The sequence below is a fragment of the Stegostoma tigrinum genome, chromosome 23 (genome assembly GCF_030684315.1).
Source record: "Stegostoma tigrinum isolate sSteTig4 chromosome 23, sSteTig4.hap1, whole genome shotgun sequence".
In the NCBI taxonomy this organism is placed as follows: domain Eukaryota; kingdom Metazoa; phylum Chordata; class Chondrichthyes; order Orectolobiformes; family Stegostomatidae; genus Stegostoma; species Stegostoma tigrinum.
In genome coordinates, this window is record NC_081376.1 from 2,663,730 (window position 1) to 2,683,193 (window position 19,464).

Here is a 19,464-nt window from a genome sequence, read left to right on the forward strand (position 1 = left end):
GTAGTGGATACAATGGCCTGATGTGCCATGGTGAGGTCATGGATTGGGGAAGGCAGGAGGTGGTTTCTGAGAGTTGGTGCTCAGCATTTGCAAGGTAGAGGATCAGTACACCAGACTATAACAGCACACCCTTATCGGTAGGCCTATAACAAAGTCAGGGTTAGATCTGAGTGCATAGGTTGCAGTCAGTTCGGAGGGAGATAGGTTGGATTTGGTGAGAGTGGCAGCGAAGTTGAGGTGACTGATGTCACATTGACAGTTCTCAATGAACAGATCAAATACAGGTAAAAGGCCGGAGGGAGGGGTCCAGGTGGAGGGAGAGTGTTGGAGCTGGGCAAAGATGCCTGTCGGACGGGGAGAGGAGTCTTATCCGAAGAAATGAGTACAGAGGCAAAGAAGATGGAAGAAGAGTTCGACACCATGTCGTGCCCAAAATTCATAAAGGTGGGGAGGCCATTGCTAAATACAGAGCATTCTGACTTGGAGAACAGAAGGTCAAATGGGATGGTGAATACCTGACACGTGGTGGGGGCGTTGGGGGAAGGAGATACAGTCAGAGGGAAGGTAAGGAGAGGAAGGTTCCAGAGGACCATGGATATTTTTGATTTGTTGACCACAATGTGGTCTCCTCTATACTGGGGAAATGAAGCGTAGACTTGGCAACTGCTTCACAGAACACCAACATCCTGTTCAGAAAAAAAGACTTTGAACTATCTTCGGCCTCATACTTTAACGCACCGCCCTGCTCCCTGGCCAACATCTCTGTCTCTAGCTTGCTGCAGTGTTCCAACAAAGCCCAACGCAAGCTGGAGGAACAACACCGCATCTTCCGCTAGGGCACCCTACAGCCATCTGGACTCAATATTGAGTTCAATAATTTTAGGGCCTAAACTCTCCCATGTGTCAGCCCCCTACCCCACATATCAGGTCTTGTTACCACATAGCCTGCCATTACACACCCCCTGTTGTTAGTCACTAACTGTCCCCATTCACAACTATTCACCCTCCTGTCCTGATCGTTAGCAACTCTTTTGTCTGTCCAACTGTCTTTTTCTTTCTTTGGGCTCTAGCCTATCGTTCACTCCCTACCCCATCCACGTCCCTATTTTCTCCACGTAAACTTATGTTTTCCCAGTCACCATCAGTTCTGAGGAAGGGTCACCGGACCCAAAATGTTAACAGTGTTTTTCTTCTCAGATGCTGAGCTTTTCCAGCAACTTTGTTTTCGTTCCTGATTTACAGCATTCGCAGTTCTTTCGTATTTAAAGAATAACTAATGTTCATGTCAGCCTATCAACTTCTACATTGTACAATTCTCAACAAAAACCGAAATTTAAATGTTCAGTTGGATTCAGTTTTGTATTTTTAATCATACTCACATCTTGCACCTCATTCATCACACAGAGGCCAATGTTATTTAAGTACGCCTGAGCAATTTTATTGCACAATTTACGACAACAAAAACAGTAAAGCAATTTTTTTCGAAAACTTTTCCCAAACATATTTAAGAAAGGCATATTCTTCACTTTGTAACTTTTTTATAGAAATGCAAGCCCTCAAAATAAAAGACTGTTATCAGCAGTTTTGGTATCTTTTGAATAAAAGCCAAAGGATGTACGTAATGGTTAATCCCTTGTCTATTCAATTTTATCTATAAAATTTATAAATACCAGTTTTAAAAAATGACAGACTAAACAAAATCTATTGGCTTTTGTTCCAAATGCACAATTTTATCACTGTCCAATTCATTAATGGTCATGGACTTCATTGCGTCCACATCTCTTTGGAAACTAGAAATTATTAAATCGTTTGACATGCATTTCAAGGAGAAAAGTTAAAGGAAGTTCCAAAATACACACAAGTTCTTCACATTTGCAGTTTCAAATGCATTTATGTAGAACTCAGTCTGCAGAAATGTTTACAACTCTCCTCTTTTTATGTCCTTAAACAGGAAACAGATGAAAAGTAGCACTACTGTGCATGCAAGGGCGGAACACTGACCTAGTTGCAGACTTACATAGTCTTAGGACCAACATACACAAATTTTCAGAGATTCGATTTATTAATAAAAATATTTTCTTTTGAAAAAAGCACATCTGGTCTCTGAACAATTACAAAATATTTCTCTGAACATTCCCTTTTATTATTTAAAATCAATTGTATCGTCTCACAAGTATGAGATGACTATAGCAATGTGCAACATAGTGAATTCAATTTTCTACTAATTTTTTGATCTAGCACAATGATTAAAAATATTATAACACCATTAAGCACAATGCCATGAAACAAAATTAGCTAGATGCCCTCCTGAAAACCTTCCATTTAACAAAACTTGTTTAAAAAAATTATCGCCTGTATTTACCAGAGAGTCAGCACCAAATTTATATGTTCCGATACAGGGACATCTTAGTGAGAACCAGGTTTGATCATTAATAGACGGAAGTAGACTTTTTTTTTGGTAATTGATGTTTCATTTTAAACAATCCATAATGTCAACATGTCTACAAACTTTCTAAAGCAGTCTGCCAGGTCAGTTACACTTTTCATTGTAATAAGGTAGTAATGCACTATGACACAGATTTTAAAAGTGACTCAATGTATATTTAATTACTTGCATTTTATCAATAACTGTCTGAATGACTTAAAAATTCTGTTGAAAAATAGGGTTTTAAAATTGGTAAGTATTTCCACACAACCTACAAAAACAAGGAACTTCAAATAATCCCCAACCCCAACAAAAAAACTGTTACTAAACCGGTAGAAATAATTCAAAAATATGCAGAAAGCTCAAAGAGGAAAGATCATACAAGCAAACTTATAAATATGGTTTTCAGAGTGATACAGCCTGAAAGAGGGCCTTTCCATTCATTCTGCCAGTGATGGCTCTTTAAAAGGTAATCAAATAACCCTAACACCCCACTCTTTGACTTGACCACCGAACAGGTTTTCTCTTTTAGTACTGAACTAATTCCTTTTCAATTGTTGCTACTGAAATTGCTTCTATCACATTCAGGTAGAGCATTCAAATCCTAACAGCTCACTATATTACAAAAAACATTCTCAAGTTTACTCCACTTCATTTGTCAATTATCTTAAATTCATGTCCTTTCATAGTGGGGAGTTTGCCACTGAAAACAGTTTCTCCTTATTCAATCGAAAGCCTTCATAATTAGAGAACCACATCTAATGTTCCTTTAGCCACTTGCTTTAAACAGAACAATCTTTAAATTCTTCCTTGTAAATGGAATCCTGCTTCCCTGGTATCATTTCAATGTATCCCATTGTATCTGAGACTTGATATCATTCTTAAAGTGGAGTGCCTAGGATTGACCTTAATGCTCCATCTGAGGTCTCATTAGGACTTCTATGAAGATTCAGTGTAACTTTCCTTTTGTAATCTGTGCCTCCAGTCAGAAGTCACGGATCCCATATGACTTTTTAAACAGTCTTAATTAGCAAATATTTGATGCAAAAGTGGAGAATTTTAACAAATTGCCAGTGTGTGACTGCGATCACTTAGAATAGTCATCGAAGACATGAAGATGCAACTCTTCATCTGCAAAGGTGAAAGAGGCATCACAGCAATGCAGTCCATTATACGTGACATGATTAATTAGCTTGAACAGCTGAATACATCATAGCTTTTGCTCTATATGAGCCAACAGATAACAAGTTTATCATCGTGTCCTGCCAGTTTCAAAGTTTTATGTGTATAAACCCTAAAGCTCTGGTTCTGCATCCTTTTTAAAATAGCTTCATTTAGATCTTAACTTTTCCACAATTTCTCTAACAAAATGAATTACTACACATTTCTCTTCACTAAGTGTATTTTCCCACATGCCTGTCTAGCCTATGGCCTCCTAAAGTCTTTTCCTGATCATTGTTTATTACATTTGTACATTTCATGTCATTTACAAACTTTGAAATTCCACGCCAAAATCAAATAGGTCAGTATGTATCTTATGAAGTACAACAGTCCTTGGAGACAAAACTGTGGACTTCCCTTCAGTCTAAAAGAGAACTGTTCATCACTAATAAAAACAGAAAATGCTGGAGAAAACCCAGCAGGTCTGGCATTGGCTGCAGAGAGAGCAACATTTAAATTGAATCTAACATAATTCTTCTTCCGGTATTTTCAGAAATTTGCTTTGAGTTGATTGTTCATCACTACTATTTTCTGATGTTTACCAATATTCTGAACTATTAGTCATTAACTTGGCCAAGCTTTTGGTTTCAAAAAGTCTGCAAGGCAAAATTACATGACTGGGAACAGTGAAGGCACAGAAGGAAAGAAAAGGGCATTAAAATAATGTTTGCTTGTTGCACTCACACGCCTCTAAGGAAAAGGTAGGGAGCAAGTTGCCCAACTGTCCCTTAGAGATTAGCACTTGGTAATACAAGTATCTGGTGAGATATTGTGATTGTTTAACCAGTGTTTGTTAGCATAGAAACAAGTTTTAGGGTTATAACATATTTAATTGTATGCCTGGAACCCTCACTTAACTAATGTCTTGCTTGAAGCAAAATGCATTTGGAGAAGAAAGAATACAGTAAATGGCAGGACACTTAGGAGCATTAATATATAGGGGGATCTTAGAATACAAGTCTACAGCTCCCTAAGGGTTGCAACACAAATGGATAAGATAGCGAAGAAGGCGGACAACACGCTTGCTTTAATCAGTCGGGAATTGAGTATAAAAATTGGCAAGTCATGGTGCAGCTGTATGAGACTTTAGTGAAGCCACATTTGAAATTGCACATGCAGTTCCCGTTGCCATACAATAGCAAAGATAGAGGGGTTTCGAGAGGGTGCACAAAAAATTAACCAGGAATGTTGTCTGGATCAGAGTGTATTAGGTACAAAGTGAGATTGGATAAACTTGGATTGTTTTTGCCAGAGCATTGGAGGCTGAGGGATGACCTGATAGGAGCATGTAGAATAATGAGAGGCATGGATAGGGTGGATAGTTGGAAACTTTTGCCATAAGTGGAAAAAATCGACTACAAGGAGGGGATAGGTGAGAGGCGAAACGTTTAAAAGTAGATGAGAGAGGAAATTTTTTTTTTATGTAGAGGCCTGGAACGTAAATGCCTGGAACGCACAGCTAGAGTGGCAACAGATATGCTAGCAATGTTTGAGAGGCACATGAACAGGCAGGGAATAGAGGGATATGGAAAATTTGCAGCCAGATACAATTAGTTTAGAATTGCATTGCAGTTGGCACAGATATGATGTTCGATGTTCTATTTCTCTTTAAATGATCCTTTTCACCATTGCTAGCTAACAGATGCTAGCAGCCAATACAATGAAATTGAAATTTTAACTGAAGGAATACTTTGACAAGAATATTGGTAACAGTTTCAAAATAATAGTTATAAACGGGAAGGAAACAAAGAACAAAGAAAATTACAGCACAGGAACAGGCCCTTCTGCCCTCCAAGCCTGTGCCAATCGAGATCCTCTGTCTAAACCTGTCATCTATTTTCTAAGGGTTTGCATCATGAAGCGTTAACTTCCATCCATTGTACTCAGTTTTATTTTCACAAAAAACAATTTCTAGACTTTCTCATGTTTTTAACCATCTGTTCAGTTTCAAGCACTGACTTTCAGATATCCTGACACAGCCGAAAGCAGAATTATTCAGTATGTTACATTCTCTGACTAAAGCATGGTTCAAACTTGCAGCAAAACTATAGCATGTGCATCTGACATTTAATGTCAATATACTCATGGTTAAATCTGCATTTTGAAAATGGCTCCCTAATCTGGTGAGGTAAGAAAGGAAATATGGAGGCACTTATATGTCCATAGGGGGCCACTTAACTCAGATTTCCAATATAATATTTTTCAATCCAGGAGTCATTTACATCAAACACACACTTGTATCTCTGAAATATTAAACACAGGCAAAAATGTTTTGAAGGCACAGGCTTTTTCTCAAAGTTTAACATAATGAAACGATTGGTCCATTTTTTAAAAAAAAGGCACTGATAGATAGGTTCTTTGTCAGACAGTGGTTCCTTCATTTACTGACTTGTGTCAAAGAGTATGAATTTATAAACAGAATCATTACTGGAGGTAAAAAAAACTTAACATAAGCGATGTAAAAGGCTTTTTGTTGTATAAAGGTTCTTCAGTCCTAATCATTCCTGCCTCAGCATTCATGGTCAGGAACTAAATTTTCTTCATTCAGGTCTTTAAAATAACATTTTAAAGTAACACTCAACTCTGTAGTTAGGGTCATCAGCTAACAGATATAGGGTGGGATGCTGCAAGGGGCGGTGTGGACTTGTTGGGCTGAAGGGCCTGTTTCCACACCGTAGGGAATCTAATAAAAAAAACTACTTCAAAGTCAAGAAAACAGCCTATGCCACTCCGATGCAAATTATCAGACTGCCCTGTGTAAAATATATTTACACTCTTGAGAACTAACTACAATTGCTTAGTCTATATGAATTTTTCTGATTGTACTTTTCGAATCAGAAGTGAATTTCTCTCACTTCTAGATACAATAAACTATTACTCTTCATCACATGGCCTACTGGGATAAGGAGATGACAAAATTCCATTCCAAATCTCCAGTGCTATATGCTTGGTTTACTGTTATTCTTCATAGCTCTGTCAAAAGGGGATAGGAATAGGTTACGCAGTCTGTTGAGCCTGCTTCGCATTTTAATACAATCATGGCTGGTCAGACACTTGAATCGCCTTAATCCACCCCAATCCTATAACCCTTTAGGTCATTGGTGATCAAGAAATGATTGATCTTTACTTCTCAAATACACCCAAACCTGAACTTTGCACCCTCTGGGGTAGTAAATTCCAAAGGTTCACAACTTTCTGAGTGAAAGTTTTTTTATCTTATTTTTAAGCTTTGTTTAGACTACTCAATTGCGGAAATGACTAACCTCCAACTGGTTAGCCCTGTTGCCTCACTGTGCCAGGGACCTGTGTTCGAATCCACCCTCAGGTGGCTGTCTGTGTGGAGCTTCATTCGCCCCCTATCTGCATGGGTTTCATTCAGGAGCTCTCATCTCCTCCCATAGTCTAAAGGTGTGCAGGTGAGGACTAGGCTTGCCCTGCAGTGTCCAGGGATATGCAGGCAAGGCAGATTAGCCATCCAGGGATTACACTGGGGGTGGGAGAGAGTTTTGGTGGGGTGCTCTTTGGCGCATTGGTGCAGATTCAATGAGCTGAATTGCCTCTTCGTCTATCTGTCCCTTTCTGCCCCGTGCCTATCCCTTTAAGTATTTTGTAGATTTCAATGACATTGCCTGTCATTCTTTGAAACTTTACAGAATATAGGCTACTTTGCCCAATCACTCTTCATGGAGGGTCGTGCCAAACAAGGAATAAGTCTCATGAACTTATGTTGCACTGCCGATGTGGCAATATCTTTTTGCGGTAATGAAATCAAAAGTGTACATATAACTCCATGTGTGGTCTACTTAAGCTTCAGTACAACTGAAGCAAGACTTCACGACACCTCTACTCAAATTATCTTGCAATAAAGGCTAACATTCCGGTTCTGAAGAAGTTATATCAGACTCGAAATGCCAACTTTATTTTGCTCTCCACAGATTCTGCCAGACCTACTGAATTTCTCTAACATTTTGTGTTTATTTCAGATTTCCTGCGCCTGCAATATTAATTCATTGACAGCCGGTCAAGCAACATCTTAGGAGCACAAAAGCTGTTGTTTCGGGCCTATTTTTCGGGCCTAGACACTTCTCTAAGCCTGAAACATCAGCTTTTGTGCTCCTAAGATGCTGCTTGGCCTGCTGTGTTCATCCAGCTCCACACTTTGTTATCTCAGATTCTCCAGCATCTGCCATTCCCATTATCTCTTAATTCATTGACACTTTTCTTCCAGGTATGTCCACATTGAAGTTCTAATTTTCCAAATGGATTTCTGCTAATCTTTAGACATATTTTTATCCCCTTCCTAGTGCTTGATAAAGTGTTTGGCAAACATGCTTTCACAGCCACATCTCCCTTAGTGACTGTCATTGATTCCACCCTACCCCACAATGGAAAAGAAAAGCAATTCTGAAGAAGTCATATCGGATTTTAAACATTTGCTCCTCTCCCCACAGGTGCTGCCAGAGCTTGAGTTTCTCTAACATTTTGTGTTTGTTTAACATTCCATTATCCTTCCTAATTAATTGTTGCACCTGCCTGTTAGCCTTCAGTGACTTATTAGCAAGGATCCCAAAGTCCCTTTACACATTTACACACTTTTCAATGTCTCATCATTCAAGAAATTCTCTGCACATCTGTTCCTCCTACCAGAGGATAATGTCATTTTTATACTGTATGTTCCATCTACCATGTTCTTGTTCATTCACTAAGTCTGTCAAAATTCTCCAGAAGCCATTTTATATCTTTCTCACTAGAACATAGAACATAGAACAATACAGCGCACATCAGGCCCTTCGGCCCTCAATCTTGTGCTGACCTGTGAACTAATCTCAGCCCAATCCCCTACACAATCCCATCATCATCCATATGCTTATCCAAGGACTGTTTAAATGCTGCTAATGTGGCTGAGTTAACTACATTGGCAGGCAGGGCATTCCACTATTCACATCCCTGCTTAGAATTACATCAAGCGAAAAAAATGGAAAAATTACAATTGATTCCTGTGTCCAAATCATTGATATTTATTGCAAACAGCTGGAGTTTTTTTCTGATAGGCTCATACTCCAGCCTGGGACTTTAACATGTAACATAAATGGAAGAATTTCTACTTTGCCAGAGGAACACCCTTTAGGTTGGTCATTAATTGGTTCAAGCAGGCAGTCTAATTCAGTCATTCGTTCCTGCAGTGCAGTTTCTGAGAGGTTGTAGTGTCTCCTTTTGCCTACAAAACAACAGTACTGCATTTCATTGACTGTGAGGTGTTCTGTGCACAGCTACAATTGTGACTTTAATATGATTTCAAACAATTTAACATATAAAACACTGTAACATGTTACACACATATTAAATTTCAGACCACAGGAGATAGTGTTTTGCTTACGGAAGCTGTCTCTTTGCAATAAACCCAAATAAGGAGTGTTTGCAGAAAGTCTGAATTTTAATGTGTGCATTCTGGACAAGTTCCACTAATTTAATGGCAGCTGCTGCTTCAAGGCAGCAATAATTTTCTCACAGATGAGCATTTTCAATTTTCTCCAGTCAGCTCCAAAGACCCAGTCAATCCCTCACTAAAATTAAAGCAGCTATCAGGCAGTTATTTACAGAGAAACAGATTCAAAATATCAGATTTTCATGAGGCAAAAATTATTCTCATTTAAGACAGTTTCTAAAATAAGAGGACTTTGCTTTGAGAAATGGAAAGTTAATTATTTAGTAGAGAAAATAATCCCTTAGTTTTCCTTTTAGCTATAACTATTGGCTCTTAGGTTATACAAACATCAAAATGTGCAAAATCCTCAAAATTAACAAAAAAGGTACTTTCTTAACTCTCAACAAAATCTATTGCTTTATCCCATGAATGTATAAAATACATATTTGCATAATACTCACCAATAATCAAATATTGTGACACATTTCTATGTGACTTTATTAACTAGGGTCAGTAGCTCAACTTACTAATTGAAATTTGTCACTTCCTGGAATTATGTGCAAAAACTGTTTACTGCAATAAAGGAATTCAAGGCACAAAACTTTGTTTTGACAATATTCCAATCATAACAGTTACAGATAGCATTGCTTATAGCCCATATGTTTAATAACATTAGGATGGGTGATAAATGCTGCTTAGCCAATGACTTCCCCATTCCATGAATTAATTTTTAAAAATGCAAAGTTAAAAAATAGCCTGTAATAATACCACAGTTTTGTTTAAAATTAACCCAATACTGCACTCTAATGATCTGGTCAGAGGGATGTTTTAATTCAAGTAAGAATTCTTCACTGTCTTAATTTTTCCGTGACATATTCCTTCCAATTTACTACATCAAAATGAATTATGAAGATCAGAAGATGCTTGCATTCTAGGCTACTTTTGTTTTAACAAGTGAGAAATCTAGGTATTTGTCCGAGACCTGTAACGCAGGATGCCTTCATGATTGCAGAGGTTGTGAAAAAAGCAAGGTAGATCAATCCTGGACTTTACAAGTCAAGAAATTTTAGAGAGAGAAGGAATTATCTTTAAAAAAAAATCAATATCACAGGAGTGAGCATTCATAAAGGCAAGTTCTCACTACAGCAACAGGCCTGGTCCTGATTCAAATAACCAATACCGTATAGTTTGAACTTCAGAGAGCAGAAGTGAAATTGCTCTTGATTTTTCATTGGCTGCTATGGAGTTATCCACATTTAATCACCCAAAATATCATAATTACAGCATAATAAAGAACATCACATTGATAAATGCCAGTGATTATATTCCACTGCTTATCAGTTCAGCATATATGGAATATAAAACTCAAGAGACTGGTTATCAATCTGGATTTTCAGCAGACTATCAAGTATGTCCATTTTGCAAGGTGACCTGCTTAACATCCTTTACTGGCCAAAATGAAAACAAAACTACTTTTGTGGTTTGGCTGCATGATGAGAGTGGAGAATAATTTCATGTATCATAAATGTAAGCAATGCAATGCAAAATTGAGACAACCTCACAAAACGTCCATCATATTTCTGGCAAGATAAAGCCTATCCAGGAGCTGCATATGAGGAATTCACTGCATACTTTTCTTTATAAAACACTTCTAGTGCATTTTCAACATCAATCAAATAACAAGTTTGTTGGCTTAGGATAGCCAAAGATAACAAAATCAGGCATATACAATTTGTAAAGTTGTTTTCTCCAAGCTACTGGAATTTTTGAAAACCAGTCCTCTTCCCAGCTGTTTACTGTCCTGTTCCGTAAACTTTGTGGAAACTGAACAAGCTTTTCCACATTGAGCAACTTCAGTAAGTAGCTAGCATCCTCATCCAAACTTTCAAGTTTTCCAATAAAGTCATAATTTATTTGGCATGGGTGACAAAGCCTGTATACCTGCCGCCAGTGTTCATTAAAAGGCATATTCTTCTCTGTCTGAGGGTCCAACAAATACTGAATGAAGTTGACAAAACTGGGCTTGATTCCTGCAGAGAAAGCCTCATTAACAGATGATGGTGGGTTAGAATAATTAGCATACAGTTGGAGCATTTGGATTGCAAAACGATTATAAAAATCCTCATTTTTAATTTCAAACTTGCTGCGGAATGCCGAGATTAATCTTACAAAAGGATCACGAACAAAGAGAAACTTTGTGTACTTTTTCAGCTTAATCTTCATGAGGTGTTTTGAGAATTTGCCATAACGTTTCCAGAACTTGTTGAAGGTGAAATGACTGGTTGAGTTATGCACTAAATCCCTGGGGATCTCAAGTGGATCACTATACGGAATGCCTTGCTTCAAAATACTGCCACTTAATAAAATCATAATCCGCTTCCAATTAGTGCAGGCCACTTTGGGAACATAACAGTAAATAACGCCATGCTGGTCATCCACAATAAGATGGTCCAATTCTTTATTTGGAATATCTTCAAAACTCCTATTTTTCCCTGAGAACATGATACTGGAGTCTGCACACACATCTTTAATATTTTGTTTCCGCTCATTTTGCATCCTTTCTAATTCAGTCTTTGTTTTGGCAGAATTGATTTCCAAGTCAAAGCCTGGGAGTTTCTCAAGGTTGCGTTCAGATATTGTATTGACAGTTTCTTCCATCTCAGGAGAATCTCCTTCCTGTAGGTATCTTTTTGTGTTTTCAAACAACAAAAAATCAAGATCATCCTGAATAATGTCAGATTCAGAAGTGGGCATTCTTTCTCCTACTGTCTTTTTGGAATTCAGCTGGTTATGGTTTAAGTTTGTCTTTAAAGGGAGGTGTGCAACCTGAATTCTTGAAATAGTAGTGTGCAAGTGGAAATGGGCTGTTCCAACATCATCCCAATATAAAATTATTAATAGAATCATAAACACAGAGGCCATGATGCCACAAATCTGGAAGATCCGAGATTTACTCATTTTAAGTAAGTGCATACCTGCCCAGCCTCCGACTGTCCACTATGTGCTCATCTAAAAAGAATCATCTCGAAACAAGTGAACCCTGAAACAAAACAGAAAGATTTCAAAATAAGTTACTCATGACCTGTGCCACACAAGTGTATTAGCAGGGGTATTTAACCAAACTGTTTTTTGGCTTGAAACAATAATAAACACAAAGAAACTTGGTGCTTTGATCCCATGCAACATACAACCATAATAGGATGTTTTTAAAATTTGGCATGCATCAACTCCAATAATATTTAGTTGGTCCATAAAAGGTCATATCCCAATTCATACTCAATCCACTTTTTATAACAAATGTCTTACTAAGTTACAGTATTTTATTATACATTAACAATACTGAAAAGGCAAAGCAGATAGAACAGTACAATGGGTTACATTAATCTAAAGACATGAACATACAATCCAAAATCAAAGTTCAAATCCTACTGTGGACGTTTGGATACTCAAATTCTAAAAAAATCTGGAAGGTAAATGCAAAACTGATATCAGCAAAAGTGACCACAAAATGTTTGAGCTGCTCTGGAACCTCCAACAGCTTCTATACTGTACTTTAAGGGGATAAGCTGTAAAGAACGTGAGTTTTTGTTTTATGCTTTTTGAAACTGTGGACTGAAACGAGAAAGAACCGACTAAAATCAAGGTTTTTATAAGCTTAGAACATAAAACATTACAGCACAGTACAGGCCCTTCGGCCCTCGATTTTGCATCGATCTGAAGCCCATCGAACCTACACTATTCCATTATCATCCGTACGTTTATCCAATGGCCATTTAAATGCCCTTAAAGTTGGCAAGTCTACTACTGTTGCAGGCAGGGCATTCCAAGCCCTTTCTACTCTCTGAATAAAGAATCTACCTCTGACATCTGTCCTACATCAATCACCCCTCAATTTAAAGCTATATCCCCTTGTGTGAACCATCACCATCCAAGGAAAAATGCGCTCACTGTCCACCCTATCTAATCCTCTGATCATCTTGTATGTCTCTATTAAGTCATCTCTTAACCTTCTACTCTCTAACGAAAATAGCTTCAAGTCCCTCAGCCTTTCCTCATAAGACCCTCCCTCCATACCAGGCAACATCCTGGTAAATGTCCTCTGCACCCTTTCCAATGCTTCCACATCCTTCCTATAATGCAGCGACCAGAACTGTACACAATAATCCAAGTGCGGCCACTCCAGAGTTTTGTACAGCTGCAACATGACCTCATACCTCTGAAAATCAATCCCTCTACCAATAAAACCTAACACACCGTAAGCCTTCTTAACAACCCTACAAACGTGGGTGGCAACTTTCAGGGATCTATGCACATGGACACCGAGATCCCCCTGCTCGTCCACACTACCAAGATTTGCACTATTAGCCCAGTACTCTGTATTCCTGTTACTCCTTCCAAAGTGAATCACCTCACGCTTTTCCACATTAAACTCCATCTTCCACCTCTCAGCCCAGCTGTGCACCTTATCTATGTCCCTCTGTAACCTGCAACATTCTTCCGCACTATCTACAAATCCACCGACTTTAGTGTCATCCGCAAATTTACTAATCTATCCTTATACACTCTTATCCAGGTCATTTATAAAAATGACAAACAGCAGTGGCCCCAAAACAGATCCCTGTGATACACCACTAGTAACTGAACTCCAGGATGAACATTTCCCATCAACCACCACCCTCTGTCTTCTTGCAGCTTGCCAATTTCTGATCCAAACTGCTAAACCACTCTCAATCCCATGCTTCCGAATTTTCTGCAATAGCCTACCATGGGGAACCTTATCAAACACGTAACTGAAATCCATATACACCACATCAACCGCTTTACCCTCATCCACCTGTTTCGTTACCTTCTCAAAGAACTCAATAAGGTTTGTGAGGCATGGCCTACCCTTCACAAAACCATGTTGAATATCCCTAATCAAATTATTCCTTTCTAGATGATTATAAATCCTATCTCTTATCATCCTTTCCAACACTTTACCCACAACCGAAGTAAGGCTCACTGGCCTATAATTACCAGGGTTGTCTCTACTCCCCTTCTTGAACAAGGGGACAACATTTGCTGTCCTCCAGTTTTTGGCACTATTCCTGTAGACAATGACGGCATGAAGATCAAAGCCAAAGGCTCTGCAATCTCCTCCCTAGCTTCCCAGAGAATCCTCAGATAGATCCCATCCAGCCCAGGGGACTTATCTATTTTCCCATTTTCCAGAATTGCTAACACCTCCTCCTTATGAACCTCAATCCTGTCTAGTCTAATAGCTTGTGTCCCAATATTCTCCTTGACAACATTGTCTTTTTCCTTGGTGAATACTGACAAAAAATATTCATTTAGCGCCTCTCCTATCTCTTCGGACTCCGCTCGAGAAAGGTTTAGGGTTTTTCTTGATCCCATCTGCCAAAGACTTCTCATGTCCCCTCCTGGCTCTTCTTAGCTCTCTCTTTAGGTCCTTCCTCACTAACTTGTAACTCTCAAGCGCCCTAAGTGAGCCTTCAGTCTTCATCTTTACATAAGCCTCCTTCTTCTCTTGACAAGAGATTCAACATTTTTAGTAAACCACGATTCCCTCACTCGACCACTTCCTCCCTGCCTGACAGGTACATACTTTTCAAGGACAAACAGTAGCTGTTCCTTGAACAAACTCAACATTTCAATTCTGCCCAGCCCCTGCAGTTTCCTTCCCCATCCTATGCATCCTAAGTCTTGCCTAATCCCAGCTATAACTCTTGCGCGGTGGTGTACACTTATCCCTTTTCATCGCTAAAGTAAACGCAACCGAATTGTGGTCACTATCACCAAAGTGCTCACCTACCTCCAAATCTAATCCCTGGTCTGGTTCATTAGCCAGTACCAAATCCAATGTGGCCTCGCCTCTTGTTGGCCTATCTACACACTGTGTCAGGAAACCCTTCTGCACACATTGGACGCAAGCTGACCCATCTAAAGTACTCGAACTATACCGTTTCCAGTCAATATTTGGAACGTTAAAGACCCCATAACAACTACTCTGTTACTTTCGCTCCGATCCAGATTCATCTTTGCTATCCTTTCCTTTACATCTCTGGAACTTTGCAGAGGCCTATAAAAAACTCCCAACAGGGTGACCTCTTCTTTCCTGTTTCTAACCTCAGCCCATACTACCTCAGTAGATCAATCCTCATCAAACGTCCTTTCTCCCACCGTAATACTGTCCTTGGCTAACATTGTCACACCTCCCCCTCTTTTATCACCTTCCCTGATCATACTGAAACATCTAAACCCCGGAACCTGCAACAACCATTCCTGTCCCTGCTCTATCCATGTCTCCAAAATGCCCACAACATCGAAGTCCCAGGTACCAACCCCTAATGCAAGTTCACCCATGTTATTCCGGATGCTCCTGGCATTGAAGTAGACACACCTTCAAGCATCCTTCCTGCCTGCTGGTACTCCTGCGACCTCAAAACCTTATTCATGATCTCACTACTCTCAACCTCCTGTACACTGGAGCTACAATTCAGGTTCCCATCCTCCTGCTGAGTTAGTTTAAACCTTCCGGAAGAGCATTAGCAAATTTCCCCCCCAGGATATTGGTACCCCTCTGGTTCAGGTGTAGACCATTCTGGTTGTAGAGGTCCCACCAACCCCAGAATGAGCCCCAATTATCCAGGTATCTGAATCTCTCCCTTCTGCACCATCCCTGGAGCCACGTGTTCTACTGCTCTCTCTCCCTATTCCTCACCTTGCTAGCACATTGCACGGGTAACCAATCAGAGACAACAACTCTGCTTGTTCTAGCTCTAAACTTCCACCCTAGCTCCTTGAGTTTCTGCCTTACGTCCCCATCCCTTTTCCTTCCTATGTTGTTGGTGCCTATGTCGACCACGATTTGGACTGCTCCCCCTCCCCCTTAAGAATCCCGAAAACACGATCCAAGACTGTGGATAGCAAGAAGCTTTCTCCCCAGAGTGGGGGTACTCAATTACGAGGGGTCATGAGTTCAAAGTGAGAGGAGGAAAGTTCACGTGAGATATGCGTGGAAAGTTCTTTATGCAGAGAGTGGTGGGTGCCTGGAACACGTTGCCAGCGGAGGTGATAGATGCAGACACGATAGTGTCTTTTAAGATGTATCTGGACAGGTCCATGGATGGGTAGGGAGCAAAGGGATACAGTCCCTTAGAAAATAGCTGACAGGTTTAGACAGAGGTTCTTGATCGGCGCAGGTTTGGAGGGCCGAAGGGCCTATTTCTGTGCTGTAATTTTCTTTGTTCTTTGAGACATCACGGACCCTGGCACCTGGGAGACAACATTCCAACCATGCTCCCACAGAATCTCCTAGCTGTCCCCCTAACTATGGAATCCACAATGACTAATGCTCTCCTCCTCTCTCTCCTTCCCTTCTGAGCAACAGGAACAGACTCTGCGCCAGAGACCTGTACCCCATGGCTTACCCCTGCTAAGGTGTCCCCGTCAAAAGTATCCAAAACAGTATACTTGTTGTTGAGGGGAATGACCACAGGGGATCCCTGTACTGTCTGCCTGTTCTCTTTCCACCCCCTGATTGTAACCCATCCCCCTTTATCCTTTACATACAGCGTGGCTACCTCCCTGTGACTCCTCTCAATCAACCCCTCAGCCTCCTGAATGATCCGAAGTTGATCCAGCTCCAGTGCCCGAACGCGGTTTCAAAGGAGCTGGAGTTGGGTGCACTTCCCGCAGCTTAGCTGTATGCTTTAAAAGCAAGGAATTTGGTAACTTTTGTTGACTCTGTTTGTGTAGCTTTCAATCCAGGAATGTGCATATGAAGTCGAGCTGAAGGGCTGTTTATGTCTGAAACTGATCGGTTTGCGGACCAGGGACGAATTATCACTGGCAAAGGTCTTCTGCCTGCCAATGTGGTGATGTAAAAAAAACTGATGGATGGAATGTGGGCATCACTGGCTAGGCTGGCATTTATTGCCCATCCCTAGTTGCTTCAGAAGGTGGTGATGAAATGCTTTATTGAACTGCTGCAATCCATATGGTGTAGGTAGACAATAATACCTGAGGAAGTGAGTTCCAGGATTATAACTCAGCAACATTGAATAAATGGCAGTACATTTCCAAGTCAGGAGAGGATCTTTCCTGTGATGGTGTTCCTGTATATATGTTGCATATGCTTTTGTTCTTCAAGATAGGAGTGGTCATGGGTTTGGAAGGTACTGTCTTTGTGAACTTCAGCAGTGCATCTCAGAGATTGACATAAACTGCTGCTACAAAGCATCGGTGTTTGAAAGAATGGATGTGGTACTCATTAAGTAGACTCCTATGTGCTTGCTAGTGTCAAGCTTCTTGACTGTTGTTACAGCTGCACTCCTTCAGGCATGTGGAGTGTATTCTATCATACTCCTGACTTGTGCCTTGTGGATGATGGACAGGTTTTGGGGAGTCAAGAGATGAGTTACTTGCTATAGTAGCCCTAGCCTCTGATCTGCTCTTGTGGCCACTGTAATTACATGGCTAGTTCACTTCAATTTCTGGTCAATGGTAACCTCCCAGGATGTTGTCAGTGTAGGAGTCAGTGATGAGGCCATTGAATGTCAAGGGGCAATGGTTAGATTGTCCCTTGTTGCAGAGAGAATGTTTTTGTCTGGCATTTGCATGACATGGATGCCATCTGCCTTCAGCACAAACCTGGATATTGTCAATACCCTAACAGTGATAACACAGTGGAACAACAATGGCAGGTATTTCTGGATATAACGCAGAAGGTGCAGGATCAGTTCATTCCAAAGAGGAAGAAAGATCCGAAGGGGAGGCAGGAGCGGCTGTGGCTGATGAGGGAAGTTAAGGACTGTATAAAGAAGTATAACATAGCAAAGATGAACGGGAAGTTGGAGGACTGGGAAGCTTTTAAAGAGCAACAGAGGATAACTAAAAAGGCAATACACAGAGAAAAAATGAGGCACAAAGGAAAACTGGCCAAAAATATACAGGAGGATAGTGAAAGTTTTTTTAAGTATGTAAAAAGAAAAAAATGGTTAAGACTAAAATTGGGCCCTTGAAGTCAGAAACAGGTGAACTTATTATGGGGAACAAGGAAATGGCAGAAGAGTGGAATTTGGATCTGTCTTCACTTGGGAAGACACAAGCAATCTCCCAGATGCAATAGTGGCTGAAGGACCGAGGGTAATGGACGAACTGAAGGGAATTTATATTAGGCAGGAAATGGTGTTTGATAGACTGTTAGGTCTGAAGGCTGATAAGTCCCCGGAACCTGATGGTCTGCATCCCAGGGTACTTAAGGAGGTGGTCTAGAAATCATGGATGCCTTGGTAAACATTTTCCAATGTTCTATAGATTCAAGATCAGTTCCTGCAGATTGGAAGGTGGCTAATGTTGTCCCACTTTTCAAGAAAGGAGGGAGAGAGAAAACAGGAAATTAAAGACCAGTTAGACTGACGTCAGTGGTGGGAAAGATGCCGGAGTAAATTATAAAAGATGAAATTACAACTCATTTGGAATGCAGTAACAGGATAGGTCAGAGTCAGCATGGATTTACGAAGGGGAAATCACGCTTGACTAATCTTTTGGAATTTTTTGAGGATGTATCTCTGAGGATGGACAAGGGAGAACCAGTGGATGTAATGTACCTGGACTTTCAGAAAGCCTTTGATAAAGTCCCGCATAGGAGATTGGTGAGCAAAATTAGGGCACATGGTATTGGGGACAAAGTACTGAGTTGGATTGAAAATTGGCTGGCTGACAGGAAGCAAACAGTAGTGATAAACGGGTCCCTTTCGGAATGGCAGGCGATGACCAGTGGGGTACCACAAGGTTCGGTGCTGGGACCGCAGCTGTTTACAATACACATTTATGATATAGACGAAGGCATTACAAGTAATATTAGCAAATTTGCTGATGACACAAAGCTAGGTGGCAGTGTGAAATGTGAGCAGGATGTTATGAGAATACAGGGTGACTTGGACAGGCTAGGTGAGTGGACGGATGCATGGCAGATGCAGTTTAATGTGGATAAATGTGTGGTCATCCACTTTGGTGGCAAGAACAGGAAGGCAGATTACTATCTCAATGGAGTCAAGTTAGGTAAAGAGGAAGTACAACGAGATCTAGGAGTTCTTGTACATCAGTCAATGAAAGCAAGCATACAGGTGCAGCAGGCAGTGAAGAAAGCTAATAGCATGCTGGCCTTCATAACAAGAGGACTTGAGTATAAGAGCAAAGACGTCCTTCTGCAGCTGTACAGGGCCCTGGTGAAACCAAACCTGGAGTATTGTGTGCAGTTTTGGTCTCCAAATCTGAGGAAGGACATTCTTGCTATTGAGGGAGTGCAGTGTAGGTTCACAAGGACAATTCCCGGAATGGTGGGATTATCATATGTTCAAAGATTGGAGCGACTGGGCTTGTATACACT

The 19,464-nt window shown here is 40.4% G+C and overlaps 1 protein-coding gene and 1 long non-coding RNA gene across 2 annotated transcripts in view; both read right to left on the minus strand.

Moving 5' to 3' along the window:
* Nucleotides 1-1,427: 1,427 nt before the first annotated feature.
* The window catches only part of LOC132210892 (uncharacterized), a 53,171-nt gene continuing 35,134 nt past the window's right edge, over nt 1,428-19,464 (minus strand). The window contains exons 2-3 of the long non-coding RNA XR_009447101.1: nt 12,047-12,111; nt 1,428-8,864 (exon numbers count right to left, since the gene is read on the minus strand). This is a non-coding gene — a long non-coding RNA (uncharacterized LOC132210892). The remainder of the gene's footprint in view (nt 8,865-12,046; nt 12,112-19,464) is intronic.
* LOC125462282 (carbohydrate sulfotransferase 12-like) lies at nt 8,872-12,044 on the minus strand. Its single transcript, XM_048552131.2, has one exon. The coding sequence runs from the start codon at nt 12,042-12,044 to the stop codon at nt 10,740-10,742; it is 1,305 nt and encodes a 434-aa protein (XP_048408088.2). The 3' UTR covers nt 8,872-10,739.